The 27371-nt window shown below is 37.0% G+C and overlaps 1 protein-coding gene across 1 annotated transcript; it reads left to right on the top strand.

Moving 5' to 3' along the window:
* Positions 1-128: 128 nt before the first annotated feature.
* On the top strand, positions 129-26993 carry LOC140801677 (urease). Its single transcript, XM_073156903.1, has 19 exons — positions 129-220; positions 385-538; positions 2100-2173; positions 3431-3476; positions 5171-5276; positions 11101-11243; positions 17037-17147; positions 18066-18229; positions 18334-18712; positions 18795-18903; positions 19688-19827; positions 20246-20383; positions 20452-20543; positions 22171-22300; positions 22378-22536; positions 23541-23711; positions 25781-25915; positions 26134-26205; positions 26470-26993. Exons 2-19 carry the CDS (start codon positions 413-415, stop codon positions 26689-26691), a joined length of 2517 nt encoding a protein of 838 aa, XP_073013004.1. The 5' UTR covers positions 129-220; positions 385-412; the 3' UTR covers positions 26692-26993.
* Positions 26994-27371: the final 378 nt, after the last annotated feature.

The raw sequence follows: 27371 nt of genomic DNA, 5'->3' as shown, positions 1-27371 counted from the left end.
ATAATTAAAAGTTTAACCTTGAAAGGAAGCCGTTATCGAGAATTCTAGTACTTGCCACGTGGAAGTGCGATGTAATGCTTGCGTCATGAGAGAATCCAAGGTATTAATATTTTCCCATCCATCATCCATGGAAACCATCCGAAAAGTCGACGACTTTTCTTGCGCTCCCGTCCGGCACAAGTACAAAGCGGCGGTGACTTTCCGGCTTCCGTCAGCGGCGGTGAGCATACCTCTTCCTCTCCTTTCCTTTCCTGCTAACTGGGTCAGTCATTCTTACAAACAGTTTGAATGCTATCTAAATTCATCTTTGTAGCAAGCTTTGTTGATCTGTGCAACAAAGTAGTTAGGATATTGGGTTGTTATTTGACCATCGTTTTTGAGCAGGAAAGTGATCATAACATCAATCTGAAAGATGAAGTTGGCGCCTAGAGAGGTCGAGAAGTTGGCATTGCACAATGCTGGGTTTCTTGCGCAGAAGCGCCTGGCTCGCGGTTTGCGCTTGAATTATACCGAGGCAATAGCTCTTATAGCAACTCAGGTACTCTTATTGTCTATTCTCCACCTGTTTGGTCTATGATGGTGATCATTTAGTATGGTAACTGTTTGATTGTATTGGTAAGGAATTTGAGAAATATTCTTGAGATGCTGCATGATTTCACAATCCATTTCCATGGTTTGTGATTGTTTTTAGTGATTATTTTCCAGTTTGGTATCTCGTGATTTCTTTCGGTTTTCCGTTTTCCAAGGGTTTTAAAAATTTCAATAAGTTCTGATACTAATTGAAAATTTTAAAACCTTTAGAAAATGGAAAACCACGGGGATTTTTATGGGAAAATCTCCTTGTACATCCGGGATAAAAACTACAGATCCTATCAAAGGATCAAGCCAAACACTAACATAAATGCTGCAGTTACAAAACTAATAGACAATCCATTGATACCCACAATTAAGTCTGTAAAATGAATTTGCTGACTCCTTCCTCAATGTAATGCTTTCTTTGCTTGGTTTTCAACCTCTATAGCCCTCGAGATTGTATCTTCTATCTTAATGACTCTCAAGACAGCAACAATCACAAATGAATAGAACTCGTTCATGGAACCTTCAATGATCAAATCAGCACCTCCATCATGGAGTACCCCAAAACTGTCGTTTTGATCTGTCAATCAATGTTCGTGAAGAGTTGACTTATATAGTGCTCGTGCAAACTCCTAAGTCACCCCAAAACTCAATAAAAGTTGGCCTTGAAGAATACCATAATCAGTGCATGCGTTCAAATGAACTTAAGGCCATTTGAACGCCCAACTAAACTTGGGAGTACTGGAAATTCCGAACTGGAATAATTCAAAACACCTTTGAGATTTCGATGTTCTGGAAAAATGATCTGAGAACATTTGAATGGTCCTCAACACTTTAACGTTCTAGAGAAGTCGTAATGAGACTGTTCAAACCCAAGTTTTGTGGGATGCTCGAGGAAGAATGGAACACCAAATAGTTATGTTCGGACGCTGGCCTGTAATGCAGAATTTGAACTCGAAATTCTTCGCCAATCTTCACACATCTTGTTCTACTGCTGATACAAAAAGACTAGGCACAAATTACATAAGCAACTTTATTTTGAACACGAATTGCCAACAAAAGTACTAACAGTTTGTTACCAGTTTGAACCATTCTTTATAATTAAAATAATAGTGTGATATATACAGATGTTGATATGAAGTTCACAATATCTTAACTACTCAAATGGATGGAGTATTATAGCTATAAAGATGAAATGTTTAAATGCACTAGCACTTCATATTTCCTTTTCCTATTTATCTATCTTTACTCTGTTGTTGTCATGTTTTTTATTAATGATAAGTAGCTCATCTATCCATATGTAGATGTACTTCTCAGTTCTCATGATTATGTTTTAAATCGCAAAAGGTTCATTTCATGCGAGACACCACCCATTTGAAAACAAGTATGAAGGCCGGCCGTAATTTGGTTTCATGATGATTTAGTGCACTTTTTGTGTTTCTGCCAATCCGTTCGTCATGAATCATTTAGTTTACCTTGGGAGTCCCATAATCTTTTTGTCCTTCATCTTTTTTTCTCCATAGATTTTGGAGTTTGTTCGTGATGGAGACAAAAGTGTTACGGTTTTGATGGACATGGGAAAACAACTACTGGGCAGGTGTGCAACCTCGATATACACTTCTTGATTTTTGTCAGCAGCTGAAATGGTTATTTTGGATCTCTTACGAGTTTCTGAATCTTAGGGATATAGTTGCATTTGAAATTTTGAGGTTGATTAAAGTTTTCTTCCCTATCATCTATGGGCTTGGTTCAGGAAGCAGCGATTCTCTATTTGGAGTTTTCTTTTTTACTTTTGACATGGTTACTTATTAGTCTGTACAGATGTTATTCTTGTTCATGTCCTTCCCCATTATTTGGAGTTTTATTATTTACAGATATCAGGTACTTGTTAAATTTTTTTAGTGTTATTCTTCTTGTATTGTTATTCTTGATTTCTTTCAAACCTTTTGTCACACTTGTGTCGGTTTACTTATGTTGCCTGTAACCTAAGAAAATATTTTATGTTGTATCTTTGCTTTTGGTTGTCTTTATTGGAAGGAAAACACGCGGGGTTACAGGAGAAATTGTAGTTCTAATTTCTTATAAAGTGTCACTATCAGATAGAGTATCAGTTCACCATTCCTTCTCTTTGCTGTTTTTTCACCTGATCCATCACAAAGAGGAAGGAAGAATTCCAATCAAGACTATACAATAATTGTGGTAACCTTTTCAAGATGACTGCTCTGTAGGATTCTAAATTCTCTTGCTGACGACTCAATACTATTGTTGAAACAAAGACATCCGGATGATAAGATAGTGTTGCCTTGGAAAATAGATATTTAAAAGAGCGTTAGTTTTACAAGAAATGAATTATAACTATATAAGCATTATGTTGACTGCAAAGCTGTTGACCGTTTATCAATCCTTTCTGAGCCTACTGGATAGAAAATAGCTTTATGAATTGAAGAGAAATGTGTCGATTTCGAAAAATGTCTTTGTCTTCCAATCAGAAAAATGATCCTCTTTCTTTGAAAGATTTCAGCTTTCGTGAAACATTCCAAATGGTTACATATGATCCTGGACAAATCATTACACATAGTGTGAAAGACTGAAAGCTCAATATAGTGGTATTTCAGAAGACTTAAGCTGAGCTTCCATAGTGTGGAAAGACAGGTACAAAGTCCAACAGCCCACCATGCCTTAGATCTGCAAAACTAACAGAACTAGGCATGCTATATGTGACAAAAAGTTCATATTGAGTTGTCTTTGTTTTTGTTTACTAACTATTAATTCTGGAATTCAGTGGTTATATAATGTTCAGCTAATACCATTTCAAAATTTAAACCTGATTATTCTGATGTTTCCTGGTTATTAGGAGACAAGTTCTTTCGGCTGTTCCACACCTTTTAGATACTGTTCAGGTTAGTTCTTTGGCAAGATTTTGCTCAGTAAATCTCTGTTAGAATGAACCTATAGATGAATATTTCAGATTTACAAATGTTATGCATTATACTTCTTCTTTGCTTCGTTCAATTGTATGTTGATAACTTGATATATGATGGACGGTCAAGTAAGAAAGTGCTGAATTATTGACTGGATCTTTTGAATACATTAGTAAAGATAAAATCATAAAATTCTTTTTTATCCTCTTTATCCTTATTATTGAATTCCCAAGTGCTTCTTCTCAGGCTGAAGCTCCCTCAAAGGCTCAAATTTGTAACAAGAAGAGTGAGAACCTGAACAGCACATATGGCTGATTCTTTTGTGTCATACAGATTACATGAACACAGTTAAACATTCTTCTGAAAGATACTTTCTTCTGAATTGTTTTTCTTTGTTGAAAACTAAACATTTTTATCCCAAAGGTTGACCAATTAGCTTGGCTCCCACTTGGTTTACACCCCTTGCTCATGAACAATGAAATGAACCACGAGGGAAATATTATGGAGATATATAGAAGGTAAAAACGAATGAAAAATGAAAATGGTGTGGAACAGGGGCGAGAAGGAAGAGGGGCTCTTTTGTGGGCATTCAAAACTCGTTCTTGAGACTGCCTCTATTTTAGATTTTATCCAATAGGCCATCCAAACGATAAATTTCAAAACATATGCAACTGGCCTACTATTTTGCATATTAGATGTCATTCAAGTTTAGGAATTATGATATAGTGCGAGTTGATTCCTGTTGTTCCAAGTGAAGTTATGATAAAAGATGCAATATGCAGATAGATAGATAACTAGATTGGTGTATACTTTAAAAATACTACTCCTTTTACAATAGTTAAGTAATACAAAATTAGAGTAGAGGAAAATCAAGAATTTACAATGCCAACTCGAATCAAATAATTCAGCACATTCCCCATTAATTAGGAGTACATTCATGTTTCTGCTTCGCGAATATGATATTTTCTGGGCATTTCTAATAATATCAAGCGTTATTCCTATCTTGGCATTTGTAATTTCAGGAGTTTTCTTGAATTTTGAACTATACTGCTTTTATAGTACCCAAAGATGCGGGAAAAAATTGTATTAGAACTACATTTACCTGTTTAGTATAATTCAAGCCCTACCTGCTTGACGTATCCAAATTGAGCCCTACATTTTATCTACAATACCCAGAAAGCATCCTCCCGTGACTCTCAACAAAGGTTAAATTGAGGTAAGTGAAATTTTGACTATCTCATATATGCTGTCAGATTAATTTGACAAGAACCGTCCCATTCTCTTGCCAAAGTTTCCAAAGAACACACCTTCATCTTCTCTTCTTCTCTTCTTCTCTACTTGTCTTACCAAAAGAGGTCCTCTCGTCTCTCCCCAATGACAATGTTCTTCTCCTCCATTGTCCTCAAATCTGCAAAAAAAATTTAGAAATCCCTTCCAACTGCACACAGCCTTCCCCATATTTGAGATAGTCAAGATTTCAATAGGTTCTATGATCAATATATTAAATATCTTAAATGTTTATCTATCATTCATTGTTCTGAACTTAAATGTGTAGGCTATTTTAAATTTCTAATATGGTTCAACCAAAGAGTTTATATAAAAACATGTTTCTTCTTTTGGTTCGATTAATAACATCTGATTATCTCAACTGTTAGCATGTTTGTTCTTCATAGGTTGAAGGAACCTTCTTGGATGGCACAAAATTAATCACCATACATGATCCTATTGCGGGAGTTGATGGAAATTTGGAACTGGCATTACGTGGTTCTTTTCTTCCAGGTTGTAATGTTCTATCACACCATTTTATTCACAATATAATCTCTTAATTTCTTTCCAACTTACAACCTTGATGTAAATGTTAACTGAAAATTATTCTTCAAATTTCTGTATTGGAATATTTGTGCACAAGCTATAGTTCTAAATCTGGATTCAGCTATAAGTTATTGATGAGTTTATGCATGAATATTCATGCACACATCATACATGCTGATCAAATACTTAGTTGTTGTCCAATCCACTCAGTATCACAGTTTATTGAGAGTTTCTTCCTTTTTCTTTGTTTAGTTTTAACGTTGCCAGTTCACTTATTCCTCTATTTTGTGGAAAAGCAGAGTTTAATAATTATCAACTTATAAAAAGTTTATGGAACAAGACAAGACCTAACCCTAGAATAGGTTGGAGAAGAGAGAAAGAGAAGAGTGGATTTTGATGAAAAAGTATTGCTTAATATGAAAGAGTGCCCTTAGCCCTATTTATACAAAGGCACAATGTATCTAAAATAAATGAATAAAATATAATTTTAATAACTCTAATACCTGCTCCCCCTCAAACCCAAGGTGGATTCATTAATTGAGAGTTTACTAACTAAATACTTAAAGTGTAGAAGCGGAAGAGACTTCATGAAGAAGTTGACAATTTGCTCCTTAGTGTTGAGGCTATATAGAGAAATAATACCAGCTCGGTACTCTTAGAGAATGTAGTGCAGCGAGACAAGTGTCGATGATAATGGCGCGACTAAGAATGTCTATAATATATTTTGCTAAGACAGCAAAAGACTTTGAGATGATTGAACAATTTCAATACCCTAAAAGTACCGAATAGGACCGATTCTCAAATTAGTATCGAAGATGCTGCTAAAGAGTGAATATCACCGAGTCATCTCAAGTAATAATCATATCTCAACATATAGAAAAAAGGAGGACCTGACCCTAAGCTGAATATGGCAGAAATATGGATGGCTTAGAGATGCTCTTTTAAAAATTTGTAGTCTATGAGAACGTGTGAAGTCGATCAAACTAGACAAGAGAAGCCTGCTTGAGCTCGTAGATGGCTTGTCGCAATCGACAGATATAACCTAGAGGATTGGGAAAACTAGGTGGAGTATCTATGTGCACTTTCTCATCAAGAAGTCCATGAAGAAATACATTCTTCATGTCCATCTGATTTAGAAGCCATTAGCGACCATAAGCAACAACAAGAAGAGTACAGACAGAAGACATTTAGGCAACAAGAGTAAAAGTCTCCTCATAGTCTATTCTATATTAATGAATAAAGCTCAAGCAACTAGACAAGCCTTGTATGTGGCAATGGATCTATCAGGTCGATATTGGACCTTGAAAATTAATTTACAGTTGATAGACACAATATTGGGCTGGCGAGAGATAACATCCCCAAGCATGCATCTACTAAATGACCTAAAGTTCAGCTGCCATGGCCTGTTGCCACTCTAAAACCTAGGCAGTCTCACGATAGGATTTGAGTTGAGAGTGGAGTGGATGGCTATAAGGAGGCATAAAACTTAGGAGAACATATAGCGGAAGACATCAGAAAATCATACCCGAAGGGCAATTCTCATGCTTTGGATAGTGATGAGCGGGTGCAGGAGCCGTCACTCACGCTTTGGATAGTGATGAACGGGTGCAGGAACCATCACAGTAAACGATAAAACGTTTGGAGGGACACTACTAGGAGACAAAGGCTCAATTGTAAGGGGACACAACATGTAAGTGTAAAAGTATTGCAAGGTCGTCATGGAAGGGGGAATACTCCTTTGAAAGGGCTTGAGACTCAGAAAGAGAGTGGTCTGGAGGGGCAGAAGGTATTAGCAGTAGAGAAGTGTCCATGGATAGAGAAGTATTAGGCCTGTAGGAGGCAAATGAAGGAGCTGGACTAGTGACATCTGAGGGATGGAAGATAAGATAAGAGTAGAGGGATCCAAAAAGGATAAATCCAAGTAGACAAGATATCGGAGGTAAAGAAAGATATCTTTTCTAGAAAAGTGACATAGCGCAATATCCTAAGACGACAAGCAGAAGTGTTATAACAACGATAACATTTACACTTAGGACTATATCCCGAAAAAACATAGTCGCTAGAGGGGACAAGTTGTTGCTTTTACCTGGAGGAAAGAGAACGAAATAAGTACAACCAAAGACACAAAGATGACTTATAAAATGGTGAAGTGCCATAGATAACATAGATATGCTCATATAAGGTGACATCAGCAAAGATGAGTGACGGAGTTCAATTGATAAGATAGGAAGCAGTAAAACGAAACTTAGTCCAATAAGAGCGAGAAATAGAAGCCTTAAAGAGAAGAGCATGAATAGTTTGAAGAAGATAATAATCCTTTTGTTTTAAGGGCATGATTGCTGAGGTAAGATGCCAACAAAAGCATGAATTGAATGAAACTCAGAGGAAAAGTATTCACGAGCACCATCAAACCAAATCTTAAAAGATTGACCCAACTGAGTACGAGTCATAAAAAAGACACCATAATAGATCTGACACACTGATGCGCAAAGTAAATTTAGGTGAAATGAGAAAAATGATCAATAAAACATACATAATAGAGAAAACTAAGACTTACCTGCACAAGGTCTTAAGACGCTGACTCAATACATAACATAGATGCCAATGCCACAGGTTTGAAGGAGAGAGAGGAGTGATAGGACAAGCACTAAGACTAGGTGGCGGAAGGTGAAGCTAGTCTAAGTAGTAAAGCTCATGAATCAGACTACTAGTCCCAATTCTCTGGCCTGTAGATGAGTCTTGCACAACACAAGAAATAGAAGAGAAAGATAGTGTATCTAGAGTCAAAATGTTGAGTAACAAAAATAAGACTCATGGTAGGACTGAAAATAAGCTAAACATCAGGTAAAGTAAGAAAATTAGTAGGATCCACCATGGGGCTAATATGACCATTGTGAGAGACACATCAGCAATGTGAACATGAAAAAGTCTAAGAGAGATAGGGGTGGGACTAGTGAAAATAGAGGACTCACCAATCAAATAATCTAAGATGCTAAAATAAAAAATCCAGGGTTTAGTCATACTAGAGACGGCAGAGGTAGAAGTAGAAGCACCAATGAAGTTAAGGGCTTCGTAAATGAGTTGTTGAATCTGTTGGAGTTGAGGATTGCCAAAAGTGGGATTGGTTAAATGACCAAATGAGATGATGCTTGGGATAGTAGTCGAGGGATCCAAATGATGACTCTTGTCCTTGCTTCGTCCCCCATCAGAGCAGGGAGCAAGCTCAAGATGAAGACAATAGCAGTGAGTAGTGAAATAACCAGGACGACCTTAATGAGTGCACATAAGATGCAAGAGTGATGGTCTTGTCTGGGCACATGAGTGATGCGAGAAGTAATAGAAATATCAGTCATGACTGGTAAAGGAGTAGGAACAATACCAAGCACACTCTCTATGGCAGTAAAAGATGGTGTAGAGGATATCTATTGAGAAGGTAGGAGGTGCTGTCGAAGCTCCTCAACCTATAGCTTAGCGATGACACTATCCATGCTCGGAAGAGCGGGGTGATGCAACAAATGGCAAGTCAAATGTCCAAACTCTAGACGTAGAGCAGCTATGAAGTCTATCACATAATTCTCATCGCGGTGATGCTAAGCAATTGCCAAGCCAGAGGGGCAGAGAGTAGGTTCCAATGATGTAAGCTTAGCAGTCAAACGAGCATAGAAGTCTTGGATAGAGAGCTGACCCGATTTGGCTTTCTAAGTGTTGCGACTGAGCTAAAAATGAATCGACAATTGAGGTGAGTCTAGACAGCCAGAGCTAAAGATAATGTGTAGAGCTGAGGTCGAAACTATCAGCCAATCTACAAGATAAGATAGGTACAAACCTCTGTCACATAGAACCCACTCAACATACTCAAAGAAAGAAACCTCCGAATGGTTTTGGGCATGTCAGACTCAATAGAGGCTATAGTGGTGTTTAGATGACTATGGAGTGCAAGCACACCCTACAGAGATGTCATTGATGTGCCTAAGGACACTCTCACAACCGACCGAAACATGAGTTGCTATTGGAGGAGATAGCTATCTATCAAATATGAGTGCGATTAGGAATTTTCTCACACAAACTTTTTTTCGAACATTTGATGAGTAGAGAATTGTTTGGGTGAGCAAAGAGATTTGTCTTGATCAAAATGGCCTTCATGGCTTCTTTGTCTTCAGTGCGAGGAGCAGTGGGTGGACCACAACAGGAAGAGGATGGAGGCTTGAAGATGGCCTCCGGGGAGGAGTAGCGACGTGAAGATGACCACAGGAAGAAGGCGGTGGCTTAAAGATGGCCACATGGGAGGAGCAGTGGCGTGAAGATGGCTGTAGGAAGAAGACGATGGCTTACAGTAGGAAGAAAACAATGGTTTGAAGATGGCTGTAGGGGAGGAGTAGCAACATGAAGATGGCTACATGGGAGCCAAATCACTATTGGTTTGGCGCGAAGACAACTGCTGCAGAAATAGATGGTATTTCACTTAAAAGTAACCTAGTGGTGATTGCTCGATCGGTCACGGATGAAGCCGACCTCGAGAAGGAATGATGAAGCCGGCCTTGAGGAGGATGACTGCCAAGAGGGGATGCTGCAGGTGAAGGAGAAAAATGCGACGAGGAAGGAGAAAGAAAAAAAAAAGAGAAAACATTTGATGATGTTCAGAGAAAGGTGTAGATGAGATCCAAAAAAGATAAGAGTCCTTAAAGATTGGGTTTCTTTGGTACTAGGAAACAATACAAGACCTAACCCTAGAATAGGTTGAGGGAGAAGAGAGATAGGTAAGAGTGGATTTTAGTGAAAATGTATTGCTTAATGTGAAAGAGGGAGCCTTAGCCCTATTTAAATAAAATATAACTCTAATAACTCTAATAGTTAGCATACTACCCTGAAGTCCAACTTTCCTCAACCTAATAATCTTTTTAAAAGCATCTATGTATGTTTAATGGCACTGTCACTCGAGGACCCGCAGAAAATTCTTTTTAGCTTTCTGACATATCTTTTATTCTTTTGATGACTATATTGACCCTCTTTTTAATTTTTGATGATGTTAAACCAACAATTTTTGGGATTTTTTGTCGTAACAATTGTTAATGTTGTTGATATGCCGAGTTGTCAACCTTCATGAATTATTCGTGATGTAGAGGACTGATGCTGTATTCTTGTATCCATGATTAAAAAAACTTTTGGACTAGATAGGCCTATAAACCATCTTGATTTGCCTTTTACTATCTTTTTTGAGTTTCTTTGAATTGATTAATAGACAATCTAAATCCTTGCCTAATTGTCCGTAATATTGTAAATCAGCATTGAAGTCTAGGTCTTTGGTGGCCATATTAATTTTAAAAAAAGAATTGTGATTCTAATTATAAGTATGATATACTTATTTGTTTTAATTCTCTTTTCATGGTTTTCCCTGCAGAAAGAAACATAGTTTCTATCAGATTCTTATTGTCTTGGAGCCTAAATATGCTTTCTCTTATTTCTCCTTTTCTTTTCCTAATTTCCAATTCTTTACTCAAATCTTAGCCAGAAAGAAATAACTCAGCAGGAGTTTAGAATGTTGATGAAATTGTAACCATTTCAAAGAATGTAAAAGGAACTCTTTTCACATGATTATTAGACATAACTCTGAGCATTTCACACTTTTTCATAAACAGCAATAACTGATAGATAATTGTTTCACTAGTTCAACTGAAGCATCACTGTTTGAAGCTGCCATCTTTCTTGTGAAATGAAGGGAACGATATAAACTGCAAATGTTGAGAAACCATTTTCTTTTATACCTGACTAATTAGTGCTGGTGCTTCTTTAGTTCCTTCACTTGAAAAGTTTTCTGGAGATCAAGATGATATCTTTCCTGGTGAGGTAATCTACCAACATGGCGATATTATTCTTAATATGGGGCGTAGGGCTGTTAAATTGGAAGTTGTTAACAAGGCAGATAGGCCTATACAGGTAAACTTATTCTCCTTGTTTTATTTAGGAATGTAGTGCTTATATGTTTTTCCCTGTGTATGCATATATTCTTATGCTATGTGTTGTGGTTCTTGATTGAGATACATATTAGACATGACTAAGCCGCTTCAAATTGTATTATTTCTGTCTTTGTTTTTTAAAAAATAAAATGATTTCTAGCAGCTGCATTCAAATGTGACGTCCGAACGTCTGATTCGCGTTTGCATACACGTAGCACTGTTTTTGGGCATTTGAACGCCTAAATAGCGTTCGCATATTCAGAGCACGATTTTTGGCCATTTGAACATGATCGAAGGGCGTTCGAGCACACTTCGATTAAGTTATTTCGTATTAGAATTTGTTTAGGGTTTTTAAGTACACAATGACAAATAAATTAAAAAAAATTGATTTATATAATTTTAGCCAATCATAATGAAAATAACAAATGTCATCGCTATGTCTCTAAATGAATTGAATTTACAAATAGTAAAACATAAGACCAAAGGAATGGAAAGGTAAATAGATAGGTTCTAAGTGGAAGTAAGGTCCCGGTGCATCTTGCTCAATTGTCACGCTGATCATTACTTGAAATATTAGAAGAGGAAAATTCATGAGCCAACAACTATAGCTTAGTGAGTGAAATCCATTCAAAAGCCAAATAAATTTATAATTTATAGCGTTAAATAAAATCCAAATTTAGCGATATAAAAGGGCAATTCTACTAAGCATGTTCTTGAAGTAACAATAATAGCAACAATAATAATAATAGAAAGTCATAACTCGTAACATGCTCAGTTTCAACATACCAAAAATTTTCTCGATAATAATAATATCATTTGTCTTAATTAGGTATATATCATATGGATCCATATCTACTAAAAGTCACCTCGAGATAACGCTTTGGTCTTTTCCTCATAGTTGATCCGATTAGGGTTATCAGGAAGTGTCACCATGTGATAAACGCACCCTATCTTTTTTACTAAACTGTTGAGAAAGATTGGAGTCATCTCAGGAAGTATTTCGATCTATTCTGGGACTGTTCCCTAACCCCGCCAGAGTCACCTAAGAAAGTCACCGTAGTAATATGAAATATGATTATTTCCTGGACTTTTAGTTAGACTTGAGTCACCATGACAAGTCGTAAGAGATCTATACCGAAAATATTTTCTAAGTCATACCAAAATACCAATTATATTTTTTCCTACTAAAATTTTGCAATTTTGCATGAAATATAGCGGTGCACTGAAATATATATATTTTGCGCACAAAAAAATAATTAAATTGCACACAAAAAAATGCATTAAATAAATTTGCATATAAAGAAATATATGGTCAGATAAAAGATACTAAAAATAATAGGAATAAATATGTGAGTGAACCCACTCACCCGAGTCAGGTAAGATAATTGAAATCTCTAAACTTTAGTCCATGTGTTAAAAATCACCACCTTTAATAATAAATAACAATAAAATTTGAAATAAAGCAATACCATGATTTCTAAGATTTAAAGCTAAATAAACAACTAAAATGGGTTGATTTAAGCCCATTGGATTGGGCTGGGCTGCGGGCAAGGCCAAGGCCCAAGAAATAACCCGCAGCCCACCATTTGCTAATTTGGTTCGAGTCGGGTCTTGGATTCAAAATCCAACCCGAACCCGCAACTAAAAAAAACAAAAGGGAAGGGGTTGGCTCGGTCTAACCCGAGCCCCACCCAACCCTTCTTCCTCGAGTAGCTCGATGCGAGGAAGAGAGAGAGAGAGAGAGAGAGAGAGAAAGAGTCCACCGGCGACCACCGTTGTCGGCGGTTGCTGGCCACACTCTAAGCTCCCCCCACGATCATGGCCATAGCAACCACACGAGGTGGAGGAGAAGTTGCCGACGATGATCAACACTCATAACTCATGGTCGACGGTGATTTGAGCCATGAGGGCCCTCCTAGAAGGCAACCATGGCGCAAGGCCAACGACTTGGAGCTCTTGAGCACGAGCAGCAGCGACTTGAAGCCGCCAGTCAGCCTGATTTGCCGACGAAGCCGCAAAACCCAATTTAGGTAATTTCATTTTACCTTATTAAACTTTAAATAAAATTGAGGGATCGGAGAAGACTGATCGATGAGTCGTAGAGTGGTCTTCGGTCGCTCCGATAGTGCTCCGGCGCTCCGATTCGACAGCGAAAACTCTGACAGTAAGAAAAATAAGAAGGATATGAAAAGAGGGAAGAAGGGGGAGCTGTGATCAAAGAAAAAGAGAGGTTTTAGGGTTTGATTTATAGAGAAAAATTTAAACCAGATTTGGATTCGGCCGAGATACTCACGGCTGCCCCAAGAGAGTTTGAAGAGTGAAGGGTGCGCACGTGCGCTCCAAGAGAGTTTTTTTTTTTTAGTTTTTACAATTGGCTAGCATCTAAATATGTGGAAAAACAACCATCTTTGGATTATTAAATATTGAACTTGTTTTGCATTTAGGCTTGAGCCAAACTTCTCCCTCCTCTTTCCTCTCCCTCGGTATCTAACCCGAGCTTCCTTCTATGACTGAGGATAATCCTCCGTCTCTTCTCCTCCCTCCCTCCAGCGACCAGTCATACTGGGAAGCTCCCTTCTCCCACCTCATCTTGTTCAAGGTACTAATCCATCCACTATAGCCATCATCATCCCCTGTAACCCTAACCACATCATCCACGTTCATCCCGTCACTTTCTGACCTTTGGTCATTATTTTCTTCATATCTTTTGATCTACTAACCTGATCAATAAGATTCTGATTGCGTTGGATTCCTAACTTTCAGAGGAATAACATATCCGAATCTCAGATCGTTTCAATGGTTGGATCGATTCCTATTGCCTTTGAAAATTTCGTATTGAGTTCTGCCCAGATTAGCAACTCGAATAGTAAACCATCTTCCACGAGGCGATCGTAACACTACCTTGAGGGGTAACATACTAGATGTGCATGTGGATATGTATCTCTCCTTAATGAGAAATAAAACATATTTTTCTCTCTCGTAACATGGTATCAAAGTCCTAGGGCTCCATCCAACCGATCTTCTCATCTAGCAAATCTATTCATCGAACAACTCTCCTAAGCGAGTAAAAGTTCTTGTATAATTCTCATGATCCTCATGTGCAAAATTTTTGTACCTACATAGATCTGTTTTTTTTTATTATCAATTATCATGTAAAGAGTCCTTTCGTTGAACTCCTTATCATTTCCAACTTCCTATGTGAATACTTCTGCCGTTGGAAACTCATCGGCAGTTCTAGTCCGTGGAAACTCTTCGAAAAAATCTCTTCTCATGCAAATAAGAGTTCTAGTCTGTGGAAACTAAAGTTGGAATCTACTTTGGTAAGAACTCCTTAGTTTGGAAGTTTCCTTAATTAAGACTCATGCGTAAGCCAATTTTTCTAGTGCGGACACTTCGTTTAGGCACGTGTACTCGCACAGATGCAGAAGAGCAGCCCATCCAGTGACTCTTTGGTTGGGTGATAAGTCATGAGGGAGATATTTTTATATTTGGAGATTTTAGTCCATTATGGGCATACTTTTATCCTTCTTAGGGTTTGCCTATATAAAGCTTGTTATATTATCATTTGGGGTTAATGAATATTTGGAGGTCTTTGATAATGTTATTTCTTTTGTTGGTGGATTCCAAGTTCCAACAGCCCATTGGTGGATTACATGGGTTTGTTCATTCTTCTTTATTAATGCCATTATTCTACATCATTTTTAAACTTTGTACGTGATTTTTTAGTTTGAGAGATTCACGTTGGTAGCGTTTTAGATCATTTGGATAGGATAAGGCCATTGAAGAAGTGGAATGCCAATTTTATTGGCCGAGTCTCAAACATGATGTAGATAAAATAATCAATCAATGTCGTACTTTCACCTCAGCAGATATACATGTTTTAAACCCTGCCACTTCCCATCTTCCATTCATACAAAAAGAAAAGATAGATGCTATTTTTGATGAACGAATAACATCTAACGCTGATGGAGGAGTTCATCGATTCTTAATCCGATGGAGAAATCTCCTAGAGTATGATAGTACGTGGATCACGCGAGGAGCTTCAACAGATAAATCCAGACCTCTGGGTGTTCTACTAGAGTTGCCCTCAGCCCCATTTGACGGAGTCGAGTTTCTCCCACCTCGAGAGAGTTAGTGCGGACACTACTTTAGGCACATGTACTCACGTAAATACAGGAGGGCAGCCCATCCTGTGATGCTTTGGTTAGATGATGAGTTGTGAGGTAGAGATTTTCATGAGGAGATTTTAGTCTTTTTTGCATTATGATCATTTTAGTTTTTTGACTCTTTTGTCCTGCTTTTTATGGAACATTTGGATTTTTTTTCTTTTGTTGATGGATTCCAACAGCCAGTTGGTGGATTTCGTGGGTTTGTTCATTACTTTTCTTTATTAATACCATTGTTCTGCATCACCTTTGGCAGTTACCATTGTCGTTGATCTTCGGCAATTGGACTATCTTTTGTTGCAATCTACGCAACGACCGTTGTCGCAGTTGCAATTTTCTTTTGCTGTTGAATTTGTATTGTTATGGCCACTACAAATCTAACTCATGATAATCTCCCACCCTCTGTAGAATTTTTGCTTTTGACTATTGCCGGCTGGCCATATCTCCACCATGGTAGAAAGTGCATTCAATGATCATAATCTGAGTTGTCATCTCGACAAATCTAGTCTTGTGCTTTCTGATGCTTTGGATGAGAAAGGACAAATTCCCACGGAGTACATAGCTGGGAAGACTCATGATTGTTGTGTTAGAGCCTACTTGATTGCATCTATTAACACGGCTCTTCGCTCAGATATTATTCTTTTTACTAATGTAGCAAATCTTTGGCACCATCTTTGAGTTCGCTTCGTTGAATCAAACGGAGCCCAGGAATATCATCTTTTATTTAGTGCCAAGCTGCTCAACAAGGTGATAGATCTATAGTTATATGCTGGATTTTTGTTGTGAACACACACAGTGACAATTACTATGAGATTAGCATGACAAGGAGCACTCAACATTCGTAGTCCGTTTGGACACACATCCCAACTGCAAGTTCTGGAGACTTTCATTTTTCTGCAATTTGCTAATACATCCTAACCAGCAGATTATGAGGTTTTCAGAGAGTGTCGTCATCTTTACCAGTTTTTCTATGCGCTATGCCTAGATTTTGCATCTTTGGCTCGGAGCCTGGGACTTTGATTCATATTGGCACTTTGCCGAGGGTTGAGTCTGTATGGTACAGCTAGTTGTTGAGGAGACATGCCTACCCGCTTTTCAGTCTTGTAGGCTCCAATGATGTTTGTTCAGTTGAGTAGGGTGGACAAGGTTGCTGCTACCATTGGCTCTATTGTGCCTCTTATCCATAGTATCGATTTCTCTTGCTCTCATTTGCAGTGCTAGGGTACGCCTCGGCATGCCCCATGCCACTGGCACGGCCATCGTTGAGTCTTACAACACTCACATGGCTTGCCATCCTATTCCTCTTGAGATATTTGAAGTGCAGCTAGTTATGTCATATTCTCTTGCATAGAAAGTGGTTATTATGGGGAAGAGGAGAAATGGATAAATTCCTCTTTGAGAAATGTAAACCACCATTCTCTAATAGCTTAATCTTTTCAAGTAGTTGGTGAGTTAACAGAACCTAATTACTTATGTCAGATTCTCTTACACAGAAAATAGAATTATCATGGGAAAGATGCTGGAACTTTAATCTAATTTCTTGTTCTTATTTTTTCCGTTTTGGATATAATCATGTTTTATCACTGAAATCATTGTTCAACTTACAGATTGGGAGTCACTATCACTTCATAGAGGTGAATCCTTACTTGGTATTTGATAGAAGAAGGGCCTATGGCTTGAGATTAAATATATCAGCTGGAACAGCAATTCGATTTGAGGTGATGATCCTAGACATTTAGTTTCTGTTGGTTTGTGATTTATGATTTGTTGATCTTAATTTTGGAATGTCTACATTGCATATTTTCATTACCTGTTTTTCTCCTTTAGTTCAGAGAAACCAACATGTTTTTTAATCTCCAACATGATTATTAATAGGGGACTATATGGAGTTTCTGCAATAGTGAATAATGCTTTGGGCAGTCATTTTTCTTGGTAGTCCATAGTTTTTATAGTTTTCCTTTCAATTGATACCTCCATATTTAACCAACTTCCCTCTTGGAATCACCATTCATCCAGTAAGAGCTGTCCATATTTTCTGATTCATCTACTGTCATTGTTAAACTTATGTTTTGTCAGCATACTAACCTAGTAAAACAGCTAAAAGACTATTTTTGTCAGACCCGATATTAAAGACATATGTTCACTTCTTTATATTTTAGTGATAATAGCCTTATTTCATCCCTTGTAGACATACTGTATGTCAGTGCAACTACAAGAGAGCTTTTAGCTTTTTAGCCTGTTTTCCTTTTCTATAGACATCCTGTATAGACTATTCTGTTCTCTGTTATCATTTATCACATAGTATATACTTCTCTAGTGAAAGAGAATTGTGATTCCTGCCTGACTATTATGGAATATGACTTTTGTTCAATTCAATAATTAAATTGCAAATAGTTGAGAACTTGAGATGACAGACATGGTAGCTATTCTTATTCTGGATTCCTGCAAAATATATGGCCTGTATAAGTTTATTTCGCTTGCTCTCATAAAGTCAAGATATTCCATTGCAATAGAAAATCATTAGCTTTCTCTTAGTCGAATTTCAAGGGTGTGAAAAGCTGACAATCATACCCACCAGTACTTTGATTGAACCTAATTGAAATTAGTTCTTGTTAACTCATATATCAACCTTCCAGCCAGGAGATGCCAAATGTGTAACACTTGTTACTATTGGTGGTGAAAAAGTTATCAGAGGTGGAAATGGCATTGCAGATGGTCCTGTTGATGCTTCTCAGTTAAACAAGGTGATGGAAAATGTGATTGCAAATGGTTTTGGCCATCAGGATCAGCCGCATGCCAGGTTCTAATGTTTCCTATGCATTTGTAATTTTCTATTTGCACATATATTAGTCAAAATTCTTTCAACTGTGGATTAGCTATAAAATACGACAACTTTTGCTGCAGGGAAGGTGTCATTGGAGATAATTCTGGTCTCGAATTTACGGTCTCCAGGGAAGCATATGCAAATATGTATGGGCCTACATCTGGTGACAAAATACGGCTTGGTGACACTGGTCTGTATGCAGAAATTGAAAAGGATTTTGTAATTCACGGCGATGAATGTGTATTTGGAGGTGGAAAAGTTTTACGTGATGGAATGGGACAGGCTACAGGCTATCCACCCTCTTCCTGCTTAGATACTGTTATCACAAATGCTGTTGTCATTGACTATACAGGGATATATAAAGCAGATATTGGTATTAAAGGAGGAGTAATTGTTGCTATCGGGAAGTCAGGGAACCCTGATGTCATGGATGGTGTGCATGAAAACATGATTGTGGGGGTAATCCCTTTTTCCATTCACCACATAATAGATTCTTCTAAAATTGGTGAATATATAAAACTACCTGTGGTATTAAATATAGGCAAGTACTGAAGTTATTGCTGCAGAAGGCATGATTGTAACTGCTGGGGGTATAGACTGCCATGTCCACTTCATATGTCCTCAATTGGCAGAAGAAGCAATCTCAAGTGGTCAGGATTCTTTACTTTGTAAACGTTAGAAATTAATTATAGATGGAGTCTCGATTTAACCAATACATTGAAAGTAGTATGTAAGTTCAAATCAAAAGAGCTGATCTTTTTCTGGAGAAACTAAACTATTTATAATGTCTTTGCAATTTAGCTTCAGAAATCCAATTTTAATTTCCGTTTTGGATTGCCTGATATTACTAGCTATAAGAACAAATCAAGCTAAATCTATCGAAATTGTGAAACTACTGAAGGACAACTCCTAGGTTCAGGCATTTAGCCAATGGATAGCAATATCTAAGTTTGCAAGCTTCTATACATGTCTTGTTGATACAGGCATACATGATACAGCCATTGAATTATTTGATAATCAATAAGAAGAAGAGAAGCACCTCTGTTACATTATCAGTTCTGCCTAGGGCCATAGACTTCAATATGTTTCCACTAAAACTGAAAATATCCTACTAACAGAAATACAGAATTTGATATTCTGAGGAGAAAAATAACTGCTCATATTAATCAACATTTTGAATGTTGTACGAAGAGCCAAGTTGCAATACTAAATATTTTAAGGAGATTTTGTGAAGGCAACCACCTCTATTAGTGGACCATATGGTAATGATGTTTCTAAAATTTATTGTTGTTTAATCTTTGTTCTACACTCTTTTGCTTCTCCAGCAAAAGAAGTTTGGGAATCTTAAATGTTTGCTTGGTTATGTTTTTTTGTCAAAATAGTCACTATATCAATGAGAACTAAAATATTTGAACTATATTCCTATATCCGTAGGTATCACAACATTAGTGGGAGGTGGGACAGGACCAGCAGATGGAACTCGTGCAACAACTTGTACTCCAGCACCATTCCACATGAAGCTAATGCTGCAATCAACTGATGATATGCCAATCAATCTTGGCTTCACTGGAAAGGTATTATCTGCCATTTGTCTATGTGCACCAAATGGTAGTCTAAAAGCTAATCTTATTTAGTTACTTCTTTTTGTCTACCAAGCATAGTCAAAGTACAATTTGTTTGCTTATATAGTGAACCTTTTATTCGATATCATGGCTATCATCTGCTGTAACAACATCAATTACACTAGACTTGGAAATCGTTTATTTGCTCTTTTTAAAAAGTTGTCCAAGATAACATCATGGAGCATGCAAAAGCATTTTCCAAGATAAACTAATGGGGGAAAAAACCATAGAGCCCATGATTGTTGTTTTGGCGATGTTAGATATTGTTTAAGAAGATTTGTCCAAATAGGCTGCCGTTGTTAACTCTGGTCAAAAACTTTTAACCATATCCACTGCTATTATACCTTCTGATTCTTAATGAATTATGCAGGGCAATAGTGCAAAGTCGGAGGGCTTAGTTGAGATTATTAAGGCAGGAGCAATGGGCTTGAAGCTGCATGAAGATTGGGGAAGCACCCCTGCTGCAATAGATAACTGTTTATCTGTTGCAGAAGCTTTTGATATCCAAGTAACTGACCATTTTCTTTCCTTTTACATAAGTTCAACAGTTATTATATACTAATTCAATCTGAGCAGGTCAATATTCACACAGACACCTTAAATGAGTCAGGATGTGTGGAACATACAATTGCAGCATTTAAAGATAGGACAATACATACATATCACAGGTAAAAAATGTGTTGAAATTAAGTGCTTATGTACTAGAGTGCTGATTTTATTTTGATAGAAGTAGATTATGGTTGAGGTCCTTCTTGGTTGCAAGAACTGATCATTCAACTGCTTATGTACTAGTGTGCTGATTTTATTTTGAAGGAAATTCTTCCAAGTAAGGCATAAAAGCTCCATGTGCCAAGGCATAACATTAGCATGATTTGTCAGGACAATTTCCCTTGTGATTGAGCATAGTTCAGAGAGTTTACTTCTAGGAATGCTTAACATGAATGGCATTTGTGATCTCTCCTCCACCTGGAAGAGTTGGTTGTTTTCTATCCTAAGTTCCTCCCAACTGCTCTCTTGAACTTTTCCCTACTTGGGTATCTCTAACTTGTTTATTATTACTTTGGGTAGTGTCTTAGGGATTACATGTTCTTTTACTTTTTTTTTCCTCCAATCTTGATATCTAATGTACTGATAAGTTCTTGAACCAAAGATAAGCTACGCAACTATTCTTTTAAGATCTGAATGTATTACAGGAATCAGTCCGCGCAACCGTGGAAAAATATTCGTCAGATATTTTCCTGTAGTCAGAAAATTACGAAACCAATTGGGTTAGATCTGTAACTTCCTGATCTACAACTTTCGTATTTACGCCCTTTGCAGATTCGAACTGTAGTAGGGGCAAAAATACGGAATAATGTGGGTGATGGTGGTGGTGACGGGTGGAGTGAATGTTAGGGTTATGGATGGATATGGAGATGAAGGTGGATTGTGGATGTGATTTATGGATATAGATGAAGGGAAAGAAGTGGTCGAGATCCCAAAGAAGAAGGGTGGCTCGACAGTGGAGAGAGATTAGAAGTTAGGAGAAACCCTGCCAACGGTAGAGATAGAAGGATGATGAAGAGGGAGGAGGGAGATTAGAGTAGAGAGATAATAGAGAGACAAGAATTCAATAATCTAATAGCATAATCAATTTGGTTGTCATCCACATATATATAGAGGCTAACCAATAAGTTCTAAAATAATATGAAACCCTAATTCTAAAACTTTCCCGTCGATTGCGTTCGAACGCACCCGATCGCATTCGAACGCACCAAAAGACGTTCTCTGTATGTGCGAACGCGATGCAAGTGTTCGAACTCACCCGACCGTGTTCGAACACACAATATCCGTTCTCTGTATTTGCGAGCGTTCGCAAGGGCGTTCGAACGCGACCTCTCCTGCGTTCGAATGTGACCTCTCCTGCGTTCGAACGCGACTTGTAGGAATCTTAGTTTAATAAAAATAAACACCTAATGTAATAAGAAAAGATCATAACTAAGTGTATCATGTACCTATATGTTTTTCATGCCCACACTCCAATTGGCCTTTAGTTCTTCCACTGTGAGTGAATGACTGAAGCTAAAGTGAAGAATAACTATATCATACCTGATCACATGCAGTTTTTGTTCCCTATTTCTGGCAATGTGTTAAACTGTCCTTTCATGCTGGCCTGGTTTGATGAACAACTCTCAGTTCCTGTGAAATTTGTTCAAGGTGGTTGATTGATTATTCCTAACTAGGATGTACTAGATGACCTTCACACTTCCTGTGAAACTTTAAACATTACAATGATCCTTATTGTTTGACAAGCAGTGAAGGTGCAGGAGGTGGTCATGCTCCAGACATCATTAAAGTATGTGGTGTGAAAAATGTCTTGCCATCTTCGACAAATCCTACCCGGCCTTTTACTTCAAACACTGTGGACGAGCACCTCGACATGCTGGTAAAGACTGGCTATCCTATTGCTCCTGACAGGTTACTTGCAAAAGTAGCTCTAAAGTTGGGCTTTGCTTACTGCAGCTAGTTTGTCATCACCTTCATAAGGACATTCCAGAGGATGTAGCATTTGCTGAATCTAGAATCCGAGCAGAAACAATTGCTGCTGAAGATATCTTGCATGATATGGGAGCAATCAGTATCATATCTTCTGATTCTCAAGCTATGGGGCGTATTGGAGAGGTCTGCAGGCTTTCTTCTCATTTGTTCTACTTCTTTTTGGCACATCACATGTACATGCCAGTTAGCATGGGGACTTTGTAATCAATTGCTATAGGAAAGATCCAAAGTTGGTAAACATAGTATACTCTCTTATTTCCCTGTAGAGTAAAAGGCTTCGATCATAGTGGGTACATTTGAGCACCAAAGCATCTAAAATTAGAATTTGAATAAAAGGTCTGTCTGCTGCAAGTTGAGAAAAGTACGGAAGGTCATTGCAATCTGACAGCTTGTGTTATATATTATGTATATGGCCAATTATACATGCAATAAATTCTTAATGGCAGCATGAGAAGAAAGGTCGGTATGTTGCAGTACTGCAATGAAATTTTTTTGAGGTACAATAACCTACAAATCAATCATTGTTGGGCTGAGCTTCTGCCAGTAGTTCAACTGATACGAGATAGTAATACTTATCCTTTGTCCCTTGAATAAAAAATTGAATTACTTGAAAATTCAAATGAAAATAGAAACATATTCCATCATTAGTGTCAATAGAACTTTCTGATGTAATCCAGAGTTTTTGCTCGAAGATAGTTTATGAATGCATTTGATAAACCTTTCTATTTAGAGTTTAGACAGATATAAAATGCATTCAAGGCTTTTTCTAACATGTATGTATTCATGGAAATCCTAACATCTTGTACCCTTGATCATTTTGAGGGTCCTTGGGAGATACTCGGCTATGAAATCGAGGTAATACCATAAAATAGCACTCACAAGAAGTTGGTACTTGTTATACTACTCCAACAAGAGATCTTTCATCTTTTTATTCTTTTTTCTGATAATTCCTAGTAGATCTTTTCTTAATTCTTCCTACTGTGTCAAGATGAAATAACTGATGTTTCTGTAAACTTACATCTGCCTTTTTTTCCCATGCATTTTCAATTAGTGAAATTTCTGATGCTGCAGCCACTATTCCAAGTTTGGAGTCCTTAATGTTTTCGTGAGTATACTATTTTCATCAGGTGATTATTCGGACATGGCAAACTGCTCATAAGATGAGGATGCAGAGAGGTAGATCAATTGAACCTAGTGGGACTGACAATGACAATTTTCGCATCAAGAGATATATAGCAAAATACACAATAAATCCAGCCATAGCTAATGGCTTCTCCCAATATGTTGGTTCCATTGAGGTATGGATTTTTCCGTTAAATATGTTGGACCAAATGTTTTGGTTTGTGACATATAGGTCCTAGCTATAATGCAAGTCTGGTGCAATCTACCATCAATTTTATATTACACACTTGAACTGGATTCTTTTGAACTTTATATTGTTTTCAGAGTGAAATGGATTAAGTTTGTCACCACTAGTCAACTGTGGTTATGGAAATACAAGGGACTGAATGATACGAAGTTCCTACAAGTAATATCCCAAATAAGCGTAACCTTATTGCTGGAATAATGGTTGTCAATTGTTATTTTCAATAATGGTCGTGCCAATAGCACGTGCCATGCTGTGCTATTATTGACACGGCACACCCTCAACCTATTCCCTGTGTGCTAGTGGCACGCCCTTACATGCCACTAACATGCATTTATAATATTTAAAAAAAACTTTTTAGGATATTTAGAGATATTTTTGGATATTCGACATGTCAATATTTAGCTTTTAGTTTAAATGTGTATTAAAACCTACTTTATAGTATTTTATTTTTAGATTATTTTTGTAAATGACATATTTTATTAAAAATAAAGCAACATTTAAATATATATATTATTCAACACATAATATGATTAAATACATACATTAAAACTAATATTAATGATTGAATACTCCATATATAATTGAACACATAACAACATCCAACACATAATATTAATTGATAATAATTTAATAATTAAACTAATATCTAGTTAAACGTAAAATGATAAGGAGGATTAAAGACTTCATTTGCCAGCACAAGAATAACACGAAAATATTACATTAAATACTATTGATAATCTTCAAAACTCATATATTGATAGTATTGCTCATTGTAATGTCTCACATAGTTTTCATATAAATAAAAAATTTATAATTCTCCTATGATATGATATGAATAGTAAATATGTACAAAAACAACTAGCACTAGCACCTGTGGGCACACCTCTCATAATGTCTTACTACCTATAGACTCAAGTCCTTCCCTCATCATATTGAGTTTTAGATGGTCTTCTTTTTTTCTTTTGATTCTAATAAATTTTGCCTCGTGGTTATTTAGGTCTGGCCTCATCTTTGGTGACATGTGTGAAAGTTTTTTCCTCTGTAAAAATAAAATATCTAAGAAAGTTGTGTAGCAGGGATGCATGTCTCATCTATATCATCTCTGCTATCATACTGAGTCTCGTCATTATCACCATCGCCATCCATATTATCATCTCTAGACTCATCATCATCAATTTTATCTAAGCCCTCTAAGGGATCAATTGATCGTGAAGATGATCTAACTTGACTAGTAACTAGTCATGAAGATCCTCCTTTACTAGTAGTTAATTGATGATGATCGATGAAAATAAGAAAAAAATTAAAAAGAAATAGGCTTCATCTATCATATCATGTTTGTTAAGAAAATGACTAAAATTGATTTGATAATGATTGATAAAAATAGAAAAATATTTAAAGAATAGCTCCACATCGACACAATGGTCGGCACGCAGCCGGGCTACTACCGACACAGACATCCTTGGTATTTAAACGGGATCTGATGGGTGAAAGAGTCATGGAAACACTTGTTTATTCCAAACTACAGTATAAAAAACTTACGTCCTTATCGAGTCATTCAACTAACTTATCTAGTTAATAATTGATTTTGTTCTGCAATTGCTGCGAGAAAAGAACCACAGGATACCTGAGATCTAAAGGAACTTACCATGAATCCTTTGGTCTCATTGATTCCTTTTTCAACCTCTGCTGCCAAGGGCCCATCTCGCAACCGGGCGAATTGTATATGCCAATTGCCATTATCTATCAAGCCTGTGAATATTGTAAGTTTCCATGAGCTGTACTAAGAAAAAAAAAAAGACAACTATGTCAGCATTATTTTTGTACTCTTTCATGTGAGTAACACTGATATTTGCTCATGAATGGTGAAAGAAGTCATAATTTTTTTTATTTAAAATTTTCTTCGATGGTGGATCTCTGTGCAGCTTTGTCATGGTAGCTTCAATGCTGATGTCTAATTGCATAAGAGCAAGACACTCAGATTATTTTGTGTTTGGACAGGCTGGGAAATTTGCTGATCTTGTCATCTGGAAACCTTCCTTTTTTGGTGCAAAGCCAGAAATGGTGATCAAAGGTGGTGTTATTGCATGGGCCAATATGGGCGATCCAAATGCTAGCATCCCGACACCTGAACCAGTACATCATATGATCTCTCATTTTTTTTGATTTTTTTATATAGGAACAGTCTTACCCTATTATCATGTCAACGAATCTTCTGTGTCATGAATAACAATTGTTCCAGCCATTCTCTGTTCTGATTCTGACAAACTGAATATATTGGCACATTGAATCCGCTGTTAACTCCAACTAGTGACTTATATCCAAATGCTCTAAATATCTGATTGTTTTTCCAGGTTATTATGAGGCCTATGTTTGGTGCATTTGGAAAGGCTGTAAGCTCCAACTCCATTGCTTTCGTGAGCAAGGCAAGTTAGAGTTCCTTCAAGTTTCTTTTCCTATGTTTAGCAGCGTGTCATATTAAACAGTTGATTCGTCCTCAAAAAAGAGTAGCAATAAAATGGCACTAATTCCCCATGACAGCAAGTTAGTTTATCTATAAAGTCTTGCTCATTTTTTCCCCTCTGAAATGATTGATGCATCCCTCCATATTGGACTCCTCACTGACTGAAATAAGATTGTTTGCATGAGATTACTCCTGATCTGATCTAAATTTTTCCTATAAATGACAGGCTGCAAAAGAGGCAGGCATTGCAAATGAGTACATGCTCAAAAAGAGGGTGGAAGCTGTCGGTAATGTTCGCAGTCTCACGAAGCTGGACATGAAACTGAACGACGCACTCCCCAAGATAGAAGTCGATCCCGAGTCATACACAGTGACTGCTGATGGCGAAGTTCTGAGATGCCTCCCAGCATCATCTGTGCCATTGTCCCGAAATTACTTCCTCTTTTAGGATGCTTGTGGCATTGTCATGCTCAAACACCAGAGATTTTGGCTCTATGAAGCTCTGCACCAAGTCAGTTAGCACTCTACTAGTCGAATGCAATGCATGGATATTAGGAAGTTATACTTGCTTATCTTTTAGAGATGAGGAAGTTAAGCTTGATAATCATTTGGAACTGTGCTTAATGTATGTGTACTATGAAGAATGGAAGCCTATGGGCAATAATAATGTGATCTTCAATGATCAAACTAATTACTGGTAAACTTCAGTTTGTAAATAATATGCTTCTTATACATGACTAAGTTGGCAAAGGCATGTGTGTGAAGGCCAATAAGCCATTGATGTCTATCACAATAAACGAATTTTATAGATGATTTATCATGAATTGCTATGTCAGAGGCAATAGTCTTACAGTGTCCCAAAAATAATTTAATTTCTTTAAAAACCTAAAAATAGGTTTTATGAGCTAAATTAAAGTCCTCCAATAGTAGTTAATTATGATTTATATTTTTTGATAGAATATATATATGTGCATAATTTTAATTTTAGAAGGCATGTGCTTTGTTGATTTTTTTTTTTTTTTTAACGAGAGAAGTAGAAATTTTATCTTAAATTTTTTTTTAATAGAAGTGACAACTTAATAATATCCCACTAAATTTTTTTTAAGAGAAGCGACTAAGATTTAAGCT

Source organism: Typha latifolia, chromosome 15 (genome assembly GCF_019914945.1).
Source record: "Typha latifolia isolate L0001 chromosome 15, TyphaL0001v2, whole genome shotgun sequence".
NCBI classification, from domain to species: Eukaryota; Viridiplantae; Streptophyta; class Magnoliopsida; order Poales; family Typhaceae; genus Typha; species Typha latifolia.
The sequence above is the reverse complement of the archived record's forward strand: the minus strand, read 5'-3'. Positions and strand labels throughout refer to the sequence as shown.